A 23,351-nucleotide genomic window follows, 5' to 3' on the forward strand; every position below is an offset into this window, starting at 1 on the left:
AATATAGTCTTGGAATTTAGTGCATTGAATCATTTCCTTCCATTGAACGAGACCTTGCACTTTCTTGATGAGAACTGCACTAACAACGTCAGTTTTTTCAACCATTATAAGGTGGTTAAAATACACTTCCTGTAACTGTTACCTTGAAATCCCCAACCCACCCAACAGCGTCATATTCTCAGCACATATGTATATTAGTTGTAACATCGTTCTCTGTACAGATAAATCCATTATACATTGCATAAAGGGTGTCCAGATCCAGTAGGTACGTACAGCTTTATTGATTTTAAAAAACAATTACTGGGATTACAAGTTGGATTCTTTTATTTTCTCTAATTCACACAGGGTTAAAATTTTACGTACAAGCTAAAATGTATACTTACTCCCCACTAATATTTTTGCTGAATGTCCCTTAGAAAGTTGTACCTTGACCAGACATTTTTGGTAGTCAGGAGTAAGCTTCTGAATATATGACCACTCTTCTTGGCAGAATTGAGTTCATCTAAACTGGTTGGTTTCCTAGCAGGGACCTGTCTTCTAAGCATAAATTTTGAACAAATTTTCAATAGAGGTGAGGTTAGGGCTTTGCAAAGTACCAGCAAAACATCCCTAGAGCATGATGCCACTGCAAACATGCTTGAAATCGGAGGTTTAAAAGCCTCAACTGCACTCCTCCAAATATATACCTCTTGTCATTGTGGTCAAATAGCTCAATGTTTGTCTGACCATAAAACATTTCTCCGAAGTGCATTTGGCTTTTCCATGTGGATAACTGCGAAACTGAATTTTAAGATTTTTTTCTTGGTCTGCACCCTCAGTTTATGATGATAAAAAACTGGCTTCACGTGGGAGATGGGACGCTGGTGTTCTAGCAGTGTCCAGTTCTTGGCAAGGTTGAGTTTTGGTGGTTTCTAGGTTGTTTCTGAAAATCCTTAGCAATTTTATCCAAGGGTGACAGTTTGTGTCTTCTTCCAGACCTGGGCAAAGTGGTGACACATCCAAACTTTTACTTCCATGCAGACTTTTTATGCTGCCACAGAGAAAACTGCCAATTGGAGTTCGTCACGATCACGAATGAGAATTTAATAGGTCTTAGCCTTTATCTGCAGCAGATGAACAGTATCTGAAAGTCACATTTTTAAGAAGGATGTGACACAGAGGACCTGAGAGATGCATCTGTCCCTTCATTTGACTCATTAACTATTCACGAAAGCCTCACCAGAAATGGTGTCCATGGGGTGGCTGTCGAGCAATCATTCTTAAAAAAAGAAAACAGGGAGAAAAGACTGATGTGTGCCAAATTACTCAATAACTGGACAGGAAATCAGTGGCAACAGCTCTTATGAAGTGATGAGTGCGAATGGGAACTTTTTGCTTCAAGGAGACAGGTACAGCAGAGAAGATCGTGGTCTGGAGCTGCATTTCACTCAGTGGTATTAGGGATCTTGTCAAAATTGGTGGAATTATGATGCCACACCATCTGGAAAGTAAATGATTGGCAACAGCTTAGAGAGAACAGAAAAAAAAAAAAAGGCAGCCAGCATCAAAATAGGCCTGGAAAGGTTTTCCTAAAGACTACTTAAAGAATTACTAGAAACCTTCTAAAGAAAATTTAGCCTGTGTTGGAGAATAAAAGTGATCATACCAAATATTGGCTTTAAAGTACTTTAGAAGTGCACAAACTCTTTTTTAAACTACATCTATATACTGTATTTCTATGTACGACAAACATCTTTCAATAAATTACTGAGCCTAGTTCTCCTTTTTCTAGCAAAATATAAATGAATGAATAGGGTGGGGTGGCTCGGACTTTTTTACACAATGCTTTATGCTTTATTTGAAAAAAAAAAAAAAGAAGCTCACATTTGGCCCTGTAATCTCTGTAATCTTTAAAAGGATGGCTGGAAGTGTCACCCTGTTAAGGTTAGTAGCAACAATGTTACCTGACTGTTTTGAGAGCATCAAAAATATCCAGCCTGAGTTAAATTATAACCCACAAAAACACATGTACAAAAACACTTCACAAATAACAGTCAGTTTGACAATGTAGCTGCTACTAACTAGCTAAGAGTAAAATGCATATGACCCTTTTCAGACTGAACACAACCGATATCAGATTTGACTTGGACACAAGGACATTAGAAAGTCTGACTAAGCAGCTTTTAAATAAGATATTGCTGCATTTGGAGTGATAAATAAAATACAATCTTCTCTCACAGTCACGACAATGTATTTTATCAGACATATCCTGCGTTAATTATTTTGATTCTTTGTTTGAAAAAATGTACAAAGATATGGACAACCATATGCTAGCATGGCCATACAAAATTCACACACGTGTAGATATACACATACCACCTTCTAATATATGTACTTCAGTTACTCAGATAATCAGATAAATAGGCACACTTGTGGCTCTCCTTTTCCTTTTTTAATGCTAGTTGCACCTCCTTCAGGCACAATAGTGAACTGAAAGTAATGCATGTTGAGACAATTGCTTCCAGTGTGTACACATCTTAACAACTTAACACTCAATTCTGAAATACCCTTCCCAAAGCCCTGGTCTCAACCCTACTAAGTTGTGTTGTAAATTGTGGACAATGCTTAAAAGCCAGGTCTATACCAAGAAACCAGCCAACTTAAGTTTTGCCAAGAAGAGTGGTCACTTATCCAACTAGAATTATGTCAGAAAACTGGTTATTAGCTACCAAAAGTTTCTGGTTGAGGAACTTGCCAGAGGACATTTAACCAAATATTAGTGCTGGTGTATGTATTTAGAGCCTGTATGTTTACTTTTGACTCTTTGTGGATTAGAGAAAATCCAGCTCCTGTAAGCTTTTGTAAAGTACATAATAGATGTATACCCTGGAAAAAGAACACTTCAAAGAAATCATTAAAATCCCCAAATTACTCATGTCCATGATGTGTGTGAACTTCAGACTACAATTGTAAATCCCAGAATAAGATGTGATCTAACCAATTTGAGAAAGATTAAGAGATGCAAAATGATTACAAGAGAAATTCACTAAGCCCAAAGTGTGGCACAAAATGAGATATAAAAACACCAAATGAGAGACAAAACCCCCAAAACAAAAGAAAGTATAACACAAAGATACACAAAATGACACTAAAGATGCAAAAAACAAAACAAAACAAAAACAAAAAAAAACAACCCAACCAAAAACAGTGTCAACAGGGCAGACGCAGAGGAGCAAATGACTGTAAACAGAATCATAAATGATCAATATAAGAGACAGACGATGACTGGTATCAGCATGGTTAGTCCTTTGCGTGTATTACACCCCTGTGGTGAGTACAGCCCAATACTGTCACTAATCTGAATTCTTAAGATCTCCTTCCTGAAACTAATATATCTCTTAAAAATTAAACCTTTGATCAGACCTTTAGAGTTAATTATAACTGAATGATAGCCACGGTAGGTACATTTTCCCAGTTAACAAAAGAATATAATCTTAAACCGCTGATCCAACTCCTAGCCAATAGGTGGCGGTATATTAGCTCTAAACAGAGTTATCTGCCGACTACTCGGACAAGAAGAAAAAGAAGAAGTAAACGACAAGCTACTTGGTAGCTTATCCCGAATGTGCCTCTGAATGTGCTAGAAGATGTGAGGTTTAACTGGATTTCGTACACACTCTGCTTAGAGTGTAATTGCCTGCATACCATGGCGGACTGTCTGCTCGTATCGGACCGTGGTGGCTGGGCCGGGAAGCACTGCCGCGGTTTCTGCTGCTCTTGTTGAACCGTTAGCTAATTCAGCTAACGCTGCTGTTTTTACTTCAGCACAGCCGCTGTCGCTTCGGTGCTGCAGGGCAGTAGATCGCAACAACACGGTAACTTTGAAGCAAGTTGCAGGCATAAACAGCTAACCTAAGCAATGTCAGTGCTGCATCTCTTCCGCCATTAGGTCATTTGTTTTGTAGGCAGGATTGTTGTGGAGGATTAGCTAACGTTTTTTGACAACATAAAGACCGCTGCATGCTTTTGGAAGACACAACTTAGTGAACATGTTACCCGCTAACGCACCTAACACTCCCTGCAGCTCTAACGTTAACCACTGCTGCTGTCTACATATTTTGAGATGTAGCATCAGTTAGCCAGCAAGATGACTCGGACTCCGTGCAGCACATCTGAGTTTTCCGTCTGCATGTGAGCTGTCTGTGAGAGGGGAAATCATGTCTTGTAAAGCCGCAACCAAGGACAAGAAGTCCAGCTTCAGCAAGAAGCTGTTCAGGCGAGGCTCTGTGCGCTCTGTGGGCAGTTTTATGAGTAAACTCCTGAGGACACTCACAGCGCTGTCACACTTTGGATCCGAAGTGCAAACCGAGGATGACAAAGATGATGGAGGATTTTCCACGTTTAAATCTGGAAGTAAAGATGTACCCATGGAAGATGGGGACCTGGGGGGCTTCCTATCCAGGGAAAGGGTTCCTGGGGTGTCCGGTCTAAAAAACCACGGCAACACCTGCTTCATGAATGCAATTCTGCAGTGCCTCAGTAACACTGAACTCTTTGCCGAGTACCTCGTTTTGGAGCACTACAAAGGCGAGGAGGAGGACGAGGACCAACCAAAGACAAATGGTGTGCATTTGCAGAAGAAGGGTCTTCTGGCCAAAGGAGAGGTCACGGAGCAGCTGTCAGGACTTGTGCGGGCTTTATGGACGTTTGAGTATACCCCCCAGCATAGCAGGGACTTCAAGGTAAGAGTGACATCAATAAATCAAGGCGAGATAAATAGGGGACCTATTATGCTTTTTCATGTTTTCTGTCTTATATATACTCTTACAGTAGTGTATACAGTCATATTTAACATGACCAAAGTTTCAAAGAATGAGGGCAGTGCACTGTATAAACAAGGAATTCCTTTGGGCCAAACTTAAGCTTCTGTCTGCTTTAGATGCTTGGATGGAGATATGTTTTTCTACTCTTGTCTCTGTATGATGTCAGTGATTGCAGTGGCTGCTTTTGTTTGTTGATGCAACCAACCACTTCTAATAAAATAGCTTAAAGGGAGGTTGAATGGGCTCGTTTTAGACCGTGGATGAGCAGGAGTGGTGATAAGGGATCTGAGATAAATAAAGATTATTTTGAACCGTTGCTGATGCAGAACTACTTGCATAGGATAAAAAAAGTATTGAGTTGGACTTGAGCATAACAAGCCCTCTTTAAGTAAAGATGACCAGGATTATATTTTTATAACAGTGTATGGTAAAAACAATGCGTACCTACACCACACAAGTCTTATACCTGTTGTTAATAAAGCTTTACTCAATGATCTAGATATTCAGAGTGATTTCAGGATAAACGGTGGCAGGCATCGTAACTTTTGGACCATGCTGTTTCTTGCAGAATGTTGTGTCAAAAAATGCCACACAGTTTAAAGGAAACGCTCAGCATGATGCCCAAGAGTTTCTGCTGTGGCTGCTGGACAGAGTACATGAGGATCTCAACACCGTCAACCCCAACAGCAGGCCTGCTATTAAGGTGAATCCAGAAAATATTTGGTGTTCTAATGTACGTAACCCCCCCTAATCAAGCCACAATTGTGAATCATTAACTGGATATTTTCTCCTCATTGCAACTCATCAGTTTTCATTCCAAGGCTATTTTGTTTCAGTTTATATCTCATCAGTGTTCGGGGTGTTTTGGTCACTTGGTGCAGCTTCCAAATGAGCGGCATTCACAGTCTGGCTCATCTAGGCTTGCCAGGCTTTGTTTTCTCTTTTTTCCCCAGAGCTACTCAATAACAAGACTGTGTAGCTCCCACAGCAGCTTGTGAACCCTGATAGACCAGAATTTATTATGATGAAGTAATCAGACTAAACAAACCTGTTTGTTTTTGTTCAGCCACCTATTGAAGAAGACGATCAAAGCATAGAGGGACCATCTCCTCCCCTTTCTGCTGGGTCGTTTGTACAAGAACTGTTTCAGGCTCAGTACAGGTAAGCCGTAGATGTAGAAGCTCTGTTGCTCTGACAATGTGACAGGGAAGTCTCTGCACCACATTAAGATTTTTAATGTTTTCCCAACAGGTCTTCTCTTACCTGCCCTCATTGCCAAAAGCAGAGCAATACCTTTGATCCCTTCCTCTGTATCTCATTACCAATCCCGCTGCCTCACACACGGTGAGTTTCTCCATCTGAGCTGTGCTATAGGTCAGGGAGTAATCAGTTAACAACACTTTGATGACATGTTCTTACATGTTTCTGATGTGTTTGTTGCTCTACCAGGTTGTTTGCATTTCTACACTTTAAGCAGGCATGTTTGTTTAAAGGTCTTTAGAGGAATGATACCTTTCACTGGATGTAAAACAGAATGTGTGTGAAAATATGCAGTATATGTGATTGCAAAAGTGGGCGTGTTAAATGTCCAGGAGTAGATTTGTTTGTTGTTGTTGTGTTGTAGAGCATAGATCTCATTTTATAAATTAAAAAAAAAATTGTTCTTCAGGCCATGATATTCACATTTTATTTCAATTAAAATAATAGATTTTTACATGAAGGTCTAAAGCCATGATTAAGTTTACATCAGTAGTGAAAGAATTTGATATGGCCCTCTTAACATGAATTCCATTAGCTAAAAAGTAATCTCTTCCCTAAAGAAAAGAGCTCACATGGCTCAGAGGTGACAGAGTTGGAATGTGTATCGAGGTTGTCTGACATTTTAAGGAATAAAGCCCTTTGGAGATGAGTTGGAAGGCCAAAAAGCACGACTCCTCCCACGAAGAAGAGAATTTGAGAGTATGTGACTAGAACCTTAAAGGATTCATAACAGAAAACAAACACTCTGTAAGCCTCAGAGACTGAAAGACCCAGAGTGAAATTTCAAAAGCATACAAAAGAAGCGCAGAGTTTTTGAACAAAGCTTTACTGTTTGGATAAAGTAAAGATGATTCCCTAGCTAAGTGAAAGAAAGAGGAAGATGTCACCAGGGAAGCTACAAATTGTATGGCGATGTCTAAAGGTCACTGACAAACAGAGTTCCACAAACTATGAAATATGAGGATTTTGGCGTGTCACCATCCTGTTACTTTTTAACCTCTGGAGCTTGGGCATCACCAGGGCTCTGCTATTAGAAGTCTCATAGACATTTCTGTTCTATGATATGATCCTATCCAAATATTTACTTTATTGTAATATCCATTATTATACTTTACACTGATTGTTCTGGACTCGCAAAGAACAAATATTGCCTAACTGTCCAAATGCTTTTAGGCTCAAAGTATTTGGATTACATATCAAAGTATTTTTATGGTTGCAGTACGATAAAGATAAAAAGTGGCTTTATAGCACTTGGACACAAAGACAGCGTCATGGACTAAACAAACCTGGCGTAATGTTATCTTAGCATGTACTTTCAGGTAGCATGCAGAAGCAGAGGTGTGATGTGTTACACAACAGTGCCTGCGTCTAGTGTGGCACCTTTCCCGTCATATCAGTTCAGCTCCGGCTTACTTAAAGGCCAAGCTGCAACACCACACCCTCCCCATTTTGTCCAGTATTAAATAGGTGTGTGAATTTTTTGTGTGTGTGTTTTATTTGTGCTGCTCATTCCCGTTTCTTTTTGTTAGGCCCTTGTATGTGACGGTGGTGTACCAGGGGAAGTACTCTCACTGTATGAGGATTGGAGTTGCTGTTCCGCTCAACAGCACCGTGTATCGCCTCAGAGATGCTGTGTCACGCGAGACTAAGATCCCAATGGACCAGGTGCTATTCCTGTCACTTATCAGGGTCTGCCACAGTGAGACTATATTACGGGCACAGTGTCGGTACAGCCAGTTCTAAAACAGAAGCGAGTTTTGCTCCAAGCCCCTGGCTGTTATAGGTTATATTTGGGAGGTAGTACGCAATTCTAACATTTGTTCTTAGTACTACAGCAGCAAAAAAGGGCTTGAGAGCATATGTAAATTACAGCTAAAGCAGGATGCAGCTGCTAATAAGATTACTGAATTGCTGTAATACTGATATGGACTTGATACAGAATAATTGCTACAAGGTTTAAATGTGCTGTTTTTCTCTTGTAGTTTGTTTTGACTGAAATGTACTACGACGGCTTTCACCGTTCGTTTTGTGACGATGATGACGATCTTGACATCATACAAGAGAGCGATTCCATCTTTGCCTTTGAGACACCCGAGACCTTCAGGCTGGAAAACATCCGCACAAAAAGAGGTTACTCAGTAGTTTTACATTTTTATTTTATTTTATTTTTTTAAAAGGTGTGTTCTGCATTTTCCACGTTTAATCAAAAAGACTCGCGTGCCATTCTGTCTTTCGCAGGAAGCCTTCTGGCAAATTTGAATCATAACAACTTGAAGTATGGGACAGAAATCAGCAGGACTCCGTCTTTTATGCAGGGCGCTGTGACACCTGTAACTGCATCACCCAATAAAAACCTGGGACCAGAAAAAATGATCCTTTTGGTGTGTAACAGAGCGTGTACTGGCCACCAAGGAAAGAGGTACTGCATCTCAGAATGATTTTATGTTCTGCATTTCTTACTCATCCACTCTGCTTCTTCTGATTATGTAATACATGCCCTGTTCTTGTGGGTCTGTCAGTGATAAAGAAGGGTTATTGACATAACCCACAATTTGTCCCTGGCATTTACCTAATAACAGGCCTGATGGAGAAGCTGATAGCAGCTAATGGAACTTGTGCATTTTGTTTTTTTATTTTTAGGTTTGGCCTGCCTTTTGTACTGTACTTGGAGCGCACTGTGACCTGGGATGCTCTGCAAAAAGAGATCCTTGAGAAAATGCGCCATCTTTTGAGGCCTGGGGTCTACATTCAGGTAGGATGACAACCACTCACTGCCTTATACTCAGTTTATTTCCTTAAGTAGTCCTGCAGCCTTTATTTACCTGAACTGCTGAAGTCAAAGGTTTTATTTGGAGGTGGTTTATAGTGATCGTACCCTCTGTTTGATCACAAGTAAGTACAAACCTTCCTCCAGCATTCTCCTGTTTATACCGACTATACAAGCAGTGACTACCACTTGTGGGGAGATTATTAAGAAAGCTTTATTTCAAACAACAAGGTATCTAGACCCATCAGTCTAGATACCTCCTGCACTGATGGGTCACATCTTTGCTAACTTAACATGAAAGTTCATAAAACAGAAACAAATGTCGAGTGACACTTTCTGACAGATGATGTACAGCTGGAAAGACAATAGTCTTAATTTATTTTTTAAGTGAAGTTGAAATTTTAATAGGTATCAAAACTATTTTTAAGACAAAAGAGTTTAAAGTAGTTGGATGACACTGGGGGGTTTATATTTCATTTTCATTCTGTGTGCAGGTTGGACCTTTCAGTCTTCGAGTGGTTGGCGTTGTTGGCATCACCTACCTCCTGCCCCAAGATGAGCGACCACTGTGTCATCCAACTGTGGAAAGGTCCGTTCAGATAGCCATTGTTATATTTGATAACTTCTTGATTTCAGATGAGAAGTATGACCTAAAATTTAACTAAGTCGGGATATGTTTATTCAGAACGTTCTTTAGTAAATTTCAGCTTACTCACACTGTGACTTCTTGTTACAGCTCATAAAAGCAACTTATAAGGCTAATAACCCAGACTATAAAATGACTGTTTTTCTCTCTAAAGCCTGTTTACATTGCCATAATTATATTGGATCACTGAACTTAAAAAAATAAATAAAAATGCAACCTTGCCTTGCAAAACAAGTATAGCCGTTTGACATGTCGTAGTCATGTAATGTAGTAACAAACTCAGCAGTTTAAAAAAGGTGTATTACCGGTGCCAGGCTCTCCAAATGCCTTAATGTTTTGCAGCAGTCACAGCACGTCAGTGAAAGTGAGAAAATCTGAAATCCTAATAAATACTGGTGCATAAACATAAAGGTAAAGGCAGGCATGAGCTTGAGTAAATAGTTTGAAGTTGTAATTACATCAATTTTCAGCTTTAATCTCACCTCTCCACACTTGCCCCATCAGTTCTACTTCACTTATGACCTGAGCAGAGGACATGCCCTAACAGGATTTGAATGTTAAATTACCAGTTTGGCCTGTTTGACTTAGAAACTGAATGATTTCAGAATAACAAAACAAGTCACAACACTGCAGATGCACAAACCAAAGTGCAATTATATTTGATTTTATTATGATCATGATTAATCAGTGGCGATCATAACTAGCATTCTTTCTTTTGTTTATTGATTACAGTCCTGAAACATTTAATAAAGCTCTGTTCTCAGTATAAACTATTAACTCTCATACTGTATTCAAATGTCTGTCTGACATAAAGGTGTTTTTAAATTACATTTAAGTGAATGAAACTCTTGTCATACAGTGCTTGGAAGAGGGGAAAAAACCTTTTTCACTCATCTTACTTTGTTGCTAAATTATTTTTTCTCATTACAGAGCATACAAGTCCTGTGGACAAGGGGGACCACCACATGTGAAAATTGTGGTTGAATGGGACAAAGAGACCAAGGACTAGTAAGTGGAAAAAAATACGGATGTGTATGTGTCCAGTTTCACTTGTCTACAGCACAGTTGTTCTGCAAAGGATAAAAAGTTTGAATTGGAATTTGTGGGCCCTTTAACCAGAGCTAAACAAATATCATTGTTAAATTAAAAAAGTATAGTTTTTGTTAGCCATGACCTATCTACCCAAATATAAAAGCCAGCTTTGACAAATAGTAAGAAATGAGGTCTTTACTATAGGCAGACCAATTCTGCTTAAGACCCATTTTGAGATGGGGAAATGCTGAAAACTGTTCTGAAAATTGGTAAAGCCACTGGTTATAACTGACTTTGTTGACATAACATTGACTCTGTAATTGATTATGATTGCTACAGACAGCCTCGTTTTGCTTCGTAAGCAGTTCCATTCAGGCCACCATAGAAATGATGGAACATTACAGACAAATGCGGCTGAACTTCAAAGTGTTTTGATGTCTGCAGTTGCAGAATTTTGACCCGTTTCTGGTCCTGACTTAATGTAACTGCCTTTTGACTGTAAGGGCAAAATCTGTAGTGCCACAGACACAGAAAACCCCCCACCTTCCCTACTCCCATCTCTTCTATTGTAGCTGTCAGGGCTGTGGTTTAGCAGTTCAATGTGTCTCAGCATTTTCAGTAAAATTGATGGTGACAGTAATTGCTTTGCCGAGTGTTTCTGAAAAGACGTTCAAATTGAGCAACACCTCAAACTTAACTAAGGATGTTTCAGAGGACGTGGCCTTTTCTGTGCGTACCTCCTAACATATCGTTTGCTTGACAGGATTTCTTTTTTCAAGAACTAACTTATGTAAAATGTCAAAAAATTCACGCTGCATTTGAAGCAGTTCCTTCTTTCTCACTAAGCTGACTAATATGTCGAGCAGTTAACACAAACGCCCATGCTGGCCAAATCAAACTTTTTTTTCCCCCTTTTTGGTACTTGGATGTTGATGATGTTGGCTTTGAACAAATCCTGTCGAGTTCATGTGTAATGCATGTCTGCACAAGTGCTGATTGTGAAGCCCTTTAAAGTCTTAAATCCTTTAGTTGCACTGCTGGGTGTGAACCGTTAATGTAAGGACAAACAGCATTCTTATGACATGGTAAACAATTACTTCATCTGTCTCAGTTACAATAAAATACTGGTCAGTTTATTTTTCTTTTATCAATCTCAGATCCTGTGATCCTCACCTGACTGCGCTGTTACACGAAGGGTGTGTTTCTTTTTCTGTTTCCCACAGTCTGTTTGGACACACCGAGGAAGAGTATATTCCGGATGCTGAGAGTGTCTATCTGCATAGAGAACAACATCACCAGCCGCAGGCCTGCACCCTTGCTCAGTGCTTTCAGCTGTACACTAAAGAAGAGCAGGTAGACACACGAGCATGTATGCATGCGTGCAAGACGGCACTGTTAGTAGTTTAAGTTGAATAAATAAATCGTAAACTGGCCTTGGCACATGCGCTCACAGTGGTTTTACTGTGTTTTGCTCTGGAGTAAAAGAGAGAAGTTGGAGGGAAATTCGGGGCCTCATCCTGTGTGAGGTCTATTATATAAGCTCTGTGGTTGGGGCTTTCTCTTCATAGCTACTCCTTGGGTCTTGTGTGTTTTAGCTGGCCCCAGACGACGCCTGGCGCTGTCCCCACTGCAAGCAGCTGCAGCAGGGCCGGATTAAGCTCAGCCTGTGGACGCTCCCGGATGTACTCATACTGCATCTCAAGAGGTTCAGACAGGTATTTTAGTTCATCTGGATATTTTCAGTAAGAATTTGTAAGTAAGTTTTTTGCTAAATCCTATATGTTGACCAGCAGATATTAAAAATTAACACTGTACATCTGCAGAACTTAAAGGTTAGAGTTTTAGTCTAGGTGGACAGCTGATGGTCAGATAACGAGACTCTGTTGCAACATGCTTCTATATTTTTGTTTCAGGAGGGGGACCGGAGGGTGAAGATGCAGAACATGGTGAGGTTCCCGTTGATGGGGATGGACATGGCTCCTCACGTGGTTAAGAGAAGCCAGAGTAGCTGGAGTTTACCTTCCCATTGGTCTCCGTGGAGACGGTCCTATGGACTGGGAAGGAATCCTGATGACTACCTGTATGACCTGTATGCTGTTTGCAACCATCACGGGAACATGCACGGAGGCCACTACACTGGTAATGCGAGCAGTTCTTTGCTTCAGACGTATTTTAAAATGGATCAGAAATCCAAATTAAACCTTTTTTTAATGCCTGTCCTTATTTTCTCTCATATGTGCAATGTTACTGTGTTTGAAAGTCAAATGAAATGTGGGCAAGCTGTCAAATAGTGATGTAAAAGTATATAAAAGTAATCCCTGTAAGCCAAAAGCTCAGAGTCAGCCTCCAGACTACTGGAATATAAGCTTCATGCCAAGCTAATGTCAGCGAAGCACATGATTTCCTTATATTTCCAAGTGTTATATCCCAGTAGAGTCAAACTACAAGCTGCTTGGTAACATTTTTGCTGAGCAGTATTTTGGGATTAGGAGAAAGTGGGCTTTCAGACAAGCGGGCATTTAAAGGGACAAAACCAAAAAATGGCTTGTTTCAGCCTGAGGTAAAACTGAGTGGGACATCAGGGGAAGGAGTAAAAAAGATCAAGTCAAACAATGAATCACTGATTTGCTTTTAACTGTGATAAGATGCAAATTAAACGTTGTATTGGAAATGAGCATATCAAGCAGCTGAATGTGTTTGCCATCCATGTTAACTCATTCTTTACTTTGTGCTCACAGCATACTGCAAAAACTCCATTGATGGTCAGTGGTACTGCTTTGATGACAGTGAAGTTACAGCAATAGCTGATGATGACGTGTGCCAGCAAACAGCCTATATACTGTTCTATCAGAGGAGAACAGTCATCCCCTCTTGGTCTGCCAATAGCTCTGTGGCTGGTCAGTATTTATTTATACACCATTTGTCCACCTAGCATATGTAATGTATACCGTACCATAAAGTGGCATAATAAGCTTTATGTGACATTTAAGGCTTAAAATGTATCCATGTTTGTGTTTTAATCAGGCTCTACTAGTTCATCCTTGTGTGATCACTGGATCAACAGGCTACCTGGCAGCAGGCCTGCTAGTTTGGCCTCTGGAGCCTCATCCAGACGCACTTCTCTGGCTTCACTGGCTGAGTCGGTTGAGTTTCCAGTCGAACGTAGTGAGGATGACGGTGAGAAAATGCTGAACTTTCATTTATTTATTTATTTTTATTTAAAGGTTCCTGATTGTTCATTTTCATTGATTTTCATCATACACACATCTACTGCCTCCTGAGCAGGTCATAGTTTCAGAAATGCACAAAGTTCAGAGTTTGGTTTCAAGGTTTTTAAGTCCATCGCATTTATAGGGATACTTTAAAGCTTCCTCTAAAGACAATATCTAAAGTGGGATTAAACATTACAGTCAAGAATTACAAACTCAGACCTTAAATTTACCAATCCCAACTCTAATAATTAAAGTCACAAGGCAAATATGGCATTGGAGTGAAATGAACAAGTCCCCACAGATCTCTGAGGTGTGGGAAACCTTCACTAGCCAGTCTGCAAGATATGGCTTGCATGTTGTAAAATTTCAGAAAACTATGCATGACTTGTCTTGGATGCTCCCTTTTTATTAACTTATAATTTAACATGGTTTTTACTAGTCATCGTGTAGGCCTTGGTCTTGTACTAAGCGAGAATAACATTACAGGCACTGTAAATGTGATAAAGTCCTTTATTATATAGCATAGCTTTGTAGCAATGTAGAAATATGGCCTGAGTGATGTTTAAGGTCCAGTGGGTTATAGCTGTTTGCAATTTTATTGATATTGGCTATGGGGCGATCGTGGCTATGGGGCGATCGTGGCTATGGGGCGATCGTGGCTATGGGGCGATCGTGGCTCAAGAGTTGGGAGTTCGCCTTGTAATCGGAAGGTTGCCGGTTCGAGCCCCGGCTTGGATAGTCTCGGTCGTTGTGTCCTTGGGCAAGACACTTCACCCGTTCCCTACTGGTGGTGGTCAGAGGGCCCGGTGGCGCCAGTGTCCGGCAGCCTCGCCTCTGTCAGTGCGCCCCAGGGTGGCTGTGGCTACAATGTAGCTTGCCATCACCAGTGTGTGAATGTGTGTGTGAATGGGTGGATGACTGGATATGTAAAGCGCTTTGGGGTCCTTAGGGACTAGTAAAGCGCTATATAAATACAGGCCATTTACCATTTACCATATTGGCTTTGATAATGGCTAATAAATGGAAATTTAAAAACTAGAGAGTATTACATAGTTTGTCCATCAGATGGCACTCTGCAAGTTCCCTGTTGGTAACATGTGTTTATAATGCTGCAAAACAACCAGCTGATCACAGTAGAGTCAGTGTTAATGAGCAATAGATAATCTGTTGTGGTAATAAAACAAGATTATTTTTTTTAAACAACACGGTCACATCATCTAATAAGGACTCAAAAAAAGAAAACCAGCCAAAATGTCTATTTTTTAAATAATCAAATATCAGTGTCAGTATTGTTATTGATGTAGATACACTGATGGATTTACCCCCCCAAAAGTGTGAAACAGTACAACTATTTCATTTGATTCTTAATATAAAAATAATAATGCTTGTTCATTATTGTGTAGATGTTGGTGTGTTTTAAACTAAATAATTCCCTGTTTTTTAGGAGGATTCTCTGTCCGCCCCTTTGTGAGGAGTATTCAGCGACAGAGTTTGTCCTCCAGGTCATCCATTGCCAGTCCTTTAGCTTTCAGTGACAGTGGGATAAAACCTTCCTGGTCTCTCTCTGCCAAGCTGCACATGAGATCTAACTCGCCCTCACGATTCTCCCTTGACTCTCGGTGTTCCCCTCCTTTAGAGAGGATAGGAGAGGCATGTGACGACAAGGTTTCCACATCGTGTTTTGGCAGCTACAGTAAACACGAACGATACTTTGGCAACAGGACTCCGTTGTCTATGATGGAGAGCAGTTTCCCCGACCAGGACAACAATAAAAGGTTCTTAGACATGTACTGTCGGGCTTCCACTCCAGTGGAAAAGAAGATCACCAAAAATGAGCCAACTGAAAACAACAACCAGATCACAGCTATAGACCAAAACATATTACCCACTCAAGCTACTCCCTCCAAAGAACAGAAACGTAAGAATAGTATCGGAGGATTTGGCTTAAAGGCTGAAAGCACAGGATCCACAAAGAGTGTCAGCAAAGTGGAGCAAGATAAAAGCTCCAAAAAACGATTGTGCTCGACCCACAAGACCTCTGCACCTGAGACGTCTTCCAGTACACCAGTGAAAGGTAAAAAGCTGAGCAATACTAAAGAGAAGAGTGCAAATGCTAAGAAAAGCACCTCGACACCTAGCGGGACTCCCTCCAAAACGAAAGAGTCAAATCAGCCTCCAGAGGCTACGCCACAACATAAGCCATGCGTCCGTTCCACGCCTCAGTCCTCAGCTTCTCCTTCACCAACCTCAAAGAAGAATTCCACTGTCACTGAGAAGAGCTCAACAAACAGCAGGAAGCGGCTTATAGAAAGGAGCTACAGTAGAGATTCTATGCACACTAGCCCTCTGGCTGACAACCTCAGATGTGGCTCGGTAGCACGCTGCTCACTTTCAAAGAGCGGCGAAAGCAACCGTCCTGAGAGGAGATTTGTGCGGAGTTCCAGCAGCAGTTCTTCTGTCACTAGCCTGCGTTCACCCAGCGTTTCCACCAGAGATCTGCAGCGCAGCAGCAAATCTGAGGAGAAAGGGTTGTCTTTCTTCAAGAGTGCCCTCCGACAAAGGGAAAGCCGCCGGTCGGCTGATTTAGGAAAAAGTACCATGCTCACCAAAAAAGCCTCGGAGAGGACATGCAAGCAGAATGGACAAGCCAAGGAGATCGGTGGCAATGGTGGAAAGCCAGGAGACGCGGCGTCTTCTCCGAAATCTGCAGAGACTCCTGGAGGTGAGACAAAATCAGAGACAAAGGAGTCTTCCAAGCCCCCCAGCTCTCTGAGTCGCTCTCTTTTAAATGTAGGCAAGTCCAAGTCTTCCACTTCTGAAGTAAGTTCCAAATCTCCTAATGGGAAGAAACCCCTTGAAAGAATGACATCTTCCCGAAAACTGTCATCGAGCATGCAATCTCCTGCACGAACAACACAGAGGCCTCAATGATACATCTATAGTCGGTATATTGAACAAGCATAATGCAGCTAATCTTTGTGCCTAAGTTTCAGCGAGCTCCAGATGTATTTAAGACACATTTTTGATGTTATGGTTTTGTACTCTTGGTTTAAATGCACATGTTGGGTTTGCAATTTTAGTATTGGCAGCCAGCTTTGAGTGTTTAAAGATATTTAAAAGTACTGTATCATCATCCGCCTACCTGAGTGCCAAGCACTTGTGTAGTATGCTGCCAATTTAGCTTCTTCCAGTAGTAAATATTGATACCTTTTCCACCTTTGGTGGTGCAGCAGCATATTTGATTTTGTGCACGGAAGACCTGTACGACACGAGCGTGAAACAAAACTTGATTTAAAATGCAGCAGCTTATCCATTTGAACTTGAGTCTCTACGAAATACTTATCAATGTCTTGTGCACCAGTAACTTGTAATTCAGATATTGTAGTAGTTTTGTTGTAGTTTTCTGTTACACAGGTTCCAAGTCTTCTAGTTATTCTAGAATTGATTAGCTGGCTGCTGATGCTTGAATTCTGCTGCTGTTCTGTAAGCATTTCAAATCATTGTCAAAGGGTACAAAACTTTAACATCAAAAATAGCCTCTGACAAATACTGAAACAAAATTATTCAGACATGCACACAAATACAAAAGAGTTTCATTCCGAAATAGAGTTGGCTAATAGTACATTTCATTGATTGTTTTTACCACTGATGGGTTAAATCTCTGTTCTTCAAGCAAGTTTCTCCATGCACCTACTGCTTTAGTCTATAAAGGTCTTACAAATATTATTCTTACTCCATTTTTCCATTAAGAAAAAATAAGTAATCTCATAATGTGGCTCTACTTGATAGTTCCTAGCATTGATACAGAGCAGCAGGAAGAACAAAACCAGAACTAATGTTGGCAAGAAATTAGAATTGGTTTACAATTTGTCCAATAATTCAAAACGTTATTATTTTTTTTACGAGTACCTTTTTAAATATAAATCTATTTTTCAAAATTTTATTGAAGTACTTTTGCATTAAATTGATAGTGTGTTTTGGAATGAAACCCTTTACAGTCACGGTATATAAATATATGTATATGTGTCTGTACATATATTGACAGAAAGTATATGGTATGTAACTCATTTTTTATTTTCTCCTTCCATGAGCAAGATGAAAATAATCTTAAGCGCCTTTCAATGCTGTACATGTAAACAAATAATTGCCTTTGGCAACATAGTAGTCTTCTACTGTATGCATCACTGAGTAGGAATGTTTTGTTCGCACTTTGTAAACACGAAGCAGTGTCGTAATTATTAATTTAGTAGTTTCGAGACATATCAGACAGTAGATTCAACAGGCCTTAGACTTGAAATGATAAAAGTGTACATTCATCTCGATGTTTCAGGGGCCATTTTTTTTAAGAAATCACCCCTTTATTTCACCTGGTGCTCTAAAATGCCACTGCTCCACTAGCTCTTGTTTCTTAAATGAGCATTCTTTCAAATGATGACGTTCAGAACTGTGACCACAAACTTCAGAAAAGGTATTGTTTATCATAACCCGCGGTACCTCACTGGAGAATATTTTCCATTTTGTTATTCATCAGCTTGAATCAGAATATTGATAATGAGCCATTTGGTTGATTATAGATCTACACATACATTGTCATGGAGTGGTTGTTGTCCAAATATGGACATGTATGCGAAAATAACAGATGCATTGTGGAGTAAAGTTCAAAGCAGTGGCAGAATATTATCAGTGCTGCCGTCATGATGCTTGCTGGCCTTTTTGTGAACAATCAGCTTTAGTTCACTATAGAAATGCCCCATTTATAAGGCAATACTCATACATTAGGCACCACTGTAGTGTATGTTTCAAAAGATTCAAAGTTATTTTATTATAAACCACAACTAAGTGATTTTACTTCTAGCATAAAACATTTTGAGTTTGGTATTTTGCAGTATCTTTCTCACTATTTCTCTGTAGCATATATGAGGTTTCAGGTTTACATTGGGTTCTCAGATGGTTTTGGATGCCACTCATTTTTAAACAGTTCGGTGTATTATTTCAATGGTCTGTACAGGTTGTTAAAATTGAAATTATACCCAGAAACGTTTAATCTACCTGGTTTGCTTGATGAATTGTCACGTTTAGACAACACGATGTGCTCGAGCAACACTAGATGACGTTTCATGTCTTTATTGAAGCCACCTGTTAAACCTTTCCTTGCATTTAATAACTGGTCGAACATCCTGTTAACCTTCCAGTAATAATTAATTTGTTTATAACTGGGAGACTTATTAAAGTAGCCTCAAACCTGACATTTAAGGGAAGCTTTTGAAGGTCTCAGTCAGTGATGAACATTCTATTTATCCTCAGGACGATTTTATCGCTACTTCTGCGATTTAACATGGCGTGCTAATCTTTAGTGTTAGTGTGGGGTTGCATAAAAAGGTGTCTGCTGCAGACCTGGGACTTTTCTCCGTACGTGGACTGACTATGGCATTCAAGCTGCAACAGACCACAGAGATTACATAGAGCTGTTTAAATATGGTGGTGTTCTTGTAGCTGCTCTTTTCTACTTAACATGTGTAATCTATCAGGAAGCTGACAATGGCACTTTGGATCAAAGCAGGATCATTTTAAGTACATTTAGCTTTCCCTTTCTTGTTTGCCTGTTTAGAAGTCTGTAATTGAAATGTAGTGGTTAGTGTGTATTTTAGAGAGCTGGGCCTTGGCATTAAGCTTTTTTGTTTCTTGCTACATAAACAATTTATTAGAACATCTCACGAAGCAGTAGACAATCTCATAATGTAATAAAGTCAAAATGTATAGTGTTTATAACACACTGTGTAAATACGGTTTGTGGTTTGAGGTGCGGATGTCGCCAAACCTTTTATTTGGCTTTTTTCCTGTATATGTTGGACACTAAAAACTGCAGGATGTTTTCACTCATTTTTATAGATTGGCTTTGTTTTGATAACGTAGGGTTAGATGAGAGCTGTTGATTTAGCAGTTGCAGTTAAAGGTCCTAATGGCAAGCAGTTTGTTGAGCTTAAAATTGGCGGTGTGCAGTCTAAACTCTTGAAAGAAAGCTGGAAGCATATTGCGCACCTGTTACAGCCCTGCTGCCAAACATGAACCATAAAAACACTACGATTGCAAAAATCTAAAAAAAAAAGAAATCATAACAATGTCTTTGTTGTTTGGTGTTCATCAGATGGATTCAGTTTGATTTACAAAAACGTGTCAAACTGCCGCATTTGAGGGCCACTGAATTTATTAACGGTTGAAGGACAAAATATAAGATTCCTAGTTATCAATTCCAGGATCGGTCATCTCGTAGCTTTATCTCCACGCCAGTTATGTGTCTGCATTTTTCATTTTTGTTTGTAAATTTGTTGTCAGTGTACAAAATCGAGAATGATTAAGGAATGCAGTATTGCATGAAAACGCTAATGCATGTATTTATTAACTATGCAAAATTCTGCAGCTGTGTTAAGTAGAAAGCAAAGCATGGCTGGTATATTCATCGCTTAATTTGCACGTCATTTAGAAACTGTAAAATCTAGCATACTTCATCATTGCTTTAAAGGATTAAACTTAATGTTGCCTATATGAAAGAAAATCTAATTAATTCCCTAACTGCATATAGCATTATATCAATTAGTGTTTTGTTTTTTTCTCACTTTGTTATTTAATTCTGCTTATCTGTGCTCTCTGGGTGCTCCTACCACAGTGGTTGTTTATTGTGTGTCTTCTTTAATATTTACTGTTGTACACCAGCAGAGACAACACTATGGAATCGATTATCTCTCTTTGATCACTATATAGACTCATTATGTACGCGTATATCGTAAGAATTCCAACTTTGGTTCACCTCAGTGAACGGTTTGTGAACCCCTGTTTCCATGTTCTCAGCTGCATTGAAGATGTGGTCTGTCTGTCATATCTGTCATATAAAATAGATACATGTAGCTCAATGCAATAAACAAAGATAGTAAATTTATAGTTTTATAACACAGTACATGATCAGTGACATTATAATATTAATATCTTAATACTTTTGAGGGTTTTTTTATTTTATTTTTCTTATTGTAAACTGTTTATCAACAAACGGTAACTTCCAATGTTTTAAAACGGTGCCATTTATTCTCTTTTTTCTTTCTAATGACTGGTGAAGTGGGTATTAAACGTTAATCACTTTAGTTGTAAAATGCATTCAGGCTTCCCTGCAGAACTTAATTAGGATTAGAGAATCCTGCTTAGAGTTGTTGTTGCGACATAGACGTTTTGTTTTGCTGTTAAATTCACGATGTTCAATTCAAAGTTGCCGTAGCAAAACTACCATAATCCTACATTTGAGGTACAGACTTAAGGTTCTGCAGATGGCGAGGTACTGCAAATACACACCTGGATGAGCTGAAATAGCCGGTTAGGATTTGAGAAGCTTTTGAGAGCATTTTCAAACGGAAACACTACAAAAAAAGGATGCTGAAACTTTTCAGAAGCCTTAAGCAAAGAAAATTGTAATGGACAGTTTCTATCTTTGGATCAGAGAATCTAAGGAGAGGTTTGATGAATGAATGTCACAAGTCTCATTTTCTTTTAAACTATTTTAACACTACAGTGCTTAATGAAAGCATGCCTCTTCTTTTACTTTCTGTATAAATTGTAATGCGTTTGTACACTGCATTCATGGAGATTTGTTTTCATTCTAAAGTCCTTTACTGTACTCCCTGCTGAACTATGTGGTTATTATATTGACATCTGCAGTGTCTGAATAGACCAATTTTTCTTTCTTTTTTTTTTTTTAAATTTTAGTTTACATTAGAATATTTGTTCCAGCATATGCCTGCTATTTCACTTTTTTTTAATATATATTTTTACAATTGAAACAACCAGTTTCAAGTTCATTAGACTGTGTCCAAGCATTCTGTTAATTTATTTGTATTTGTCGTTTTTTTTAAAGTCATATATGCACTTTTTTTCCCTCCAAAAGAATGAATGTGTATATACTTTGTTGGTTAATCCATGCAAGTATAAATTGAAAAAGATTAAAAATATTGAAACTGTCTTGGTTGTTGTGCTTTTACTTTGTGTAATGTTGAGGTATAGCTATTCCTACACTAGGGGGAGTGTTTCTCTAACAAATCTGTCCACAGCATGACTCCTAATGCATCTCATGTGTTTTCTTGGTTTATGCATCATTAAAAAAATGAGGTTTTGAAATACATAAGAGGCTCTAAATTTCTGGACAGGGTTATTATTTCAAGCTTTCACTGGTTCCAGAATATCGAGGTCCGGGGGTGGGAAGTGCAGATGGGAGCAAGTCTGAGCTTAGCTTTTACTCAAAGACGTAATCACTTGTCAGATTTTTGTTTTTTTCCATCCACCTTTTGGCTTCTGTGTCAGTGAAAAGGGATTTAAAAAACAAACAAAAAACTTGCATAGCAGAATAGCAGAGCATGTTCCCAAGACAAGTTAAAAGAAGATCATTTTCTGCCAATACTTTGCAACAAATTAGATAAAACATATCTTTTTCAGGCAGGAGGTAAAATATGAGGTATTCCCAGTAATACTTCAAACTTCCAGCTCTGAGACACTGCAAATTTACAATTATGTTTTAAATAAACTGATTATTTTTTTTAAAAGAACCCTTAAAAAAACATGAATTTATTATTAGTTTAGCATAGTTTCTATTCTCCTATAAAATATTTCATAGTGGTCGTATTAATACTTTGTGTAAAGATCTTTGATAAATGTTCTTTTTTTTTTTTTTAAATCAGATTCTTCATTTCGTTACCAGATAAGAACAATCAGCATTTAGGTGCCACATGTAGAGGCCTCGTTACTGGCTCTCTGTCATGGGTCATTGTAAAGCAGCCGTTAAGCCATAGTGGTGTTTGCCTAAATTTTGAGGCATCTGAATATCTCTTACTGTCTGTCTGACTGTTATCAACTTGTCAGCTTACACTATCAAACAGGACAGCCAGTCAGCTGCTGGCTAACATCCACTTCATGCATCATTTGAAATTTCCTGGTAAACGAAGGATGCCATTTACTCTTATTCTCCAGTGCTTTTAAATGGAGTCAGAGCAGCATCTGAGTCTCCTCTCACGATAATACCAGTCCCCTGTGGTACAGTGAAGTTACTTTAGCAATTCGCCTGTGGTTTTATCTTCTTTGTCCCCTCTTTTGACTCCACCCCAGAGAGTGCAGCAAAATCAATAATAATTGATTTTAGAAAGCAGGAAAAGGAGGTTAGAATTCAAGGGAAGGACCAGAGGAAGACAGAGACAGAGAGGTACGAGCAAAGAGGTGCAAGACCCTAAGCATAATATGCATGTGCTGGCACAGATAAAGGTCACCAACATGAACCTGTCTGTAACAACAGATTATAAAGTGTCTAGCCTCGCAGTTACTGAGGTCTCGCGTATAAAAGAAGAATAGTGGCAGCTGCAAACAGTTACAGTGACAGTAAGTCATTTTATTCAATAAAAAGGTAGGTGTGTTGAGTTCAGTAAAAGTCAATTTTAGAGATTTTTAAAAGAGAAGACATTTTTTGGCAGTTGTGCTTATAAACGCTGTAAGATTTTGACATTTTCTGTTCATTTAAAAAAAAATGCATTAAATCGGATATAAAACCTGCTGCCCTTGTATAAGCATTCATGGTGATGTTTCTCCTTGTAGCAGCCAATTAGTTG

General features: G+C 39.2%; 1 protein-coding gene across 1 annotated transcript; it reads left to right on the forward strand.

The window, feature by feature from the left end:
• Positions 1–3,561: 3,561 nt before the first annotated feature.
• usp31 (ubiquitin specific peptidase 31) lies at positions 3,562–21,721 on the forward strand. The gene is made up of 16 exons (XM_085271687.1): positions 3,562–4,721; positions 5,371–5,505; positions 5,869–5,963; positions 6,054–6,146; positions 7,592–7,727; positions 8,045–8,192; positions 8,301–8,481; positions 8,703–8,814; positions 9,324–9,418; positions 10,406–10,483; positions 11,731–11,860; positions 12,103–12,222; positions 12,421–12,646; positions 13,246–13,404; positions 13,532–13,684; positions 15,164–21,721. The coding sequence occupies exons 1-16, from the start codon at positions 4,197–4,199 to the stop codon at positions 16,648–16,650; spliced, it is 3,873 nt and encodes a 1,290-aa protein (XP_085127813.1). The 5' UTR covers positions 3,562–4,196; the 3' UTR covers positions 16,651–21,721.
• The last annotated feature ends 1,630 nt before the right edge of the window (positions 21,722–23,351 follow it).

Source organism: Mchenga conophoros, linkage group LG4, assembly GCF_057382185.1.
Source record: "Mchenga conophoros isolate Kocher_MC1m ecotype Shallow Benthic linkage group LG4, M_conophoros_male_GT1.1, whole genome shotgun sequence".
Classification (NCBI taxonomy): domain Eukaryota; kingdom Metazoa; phylum Chordata; class Actinopteri; order Cichliformes; family Cichlidae; genus Mchenga; species Mchenga conophoros.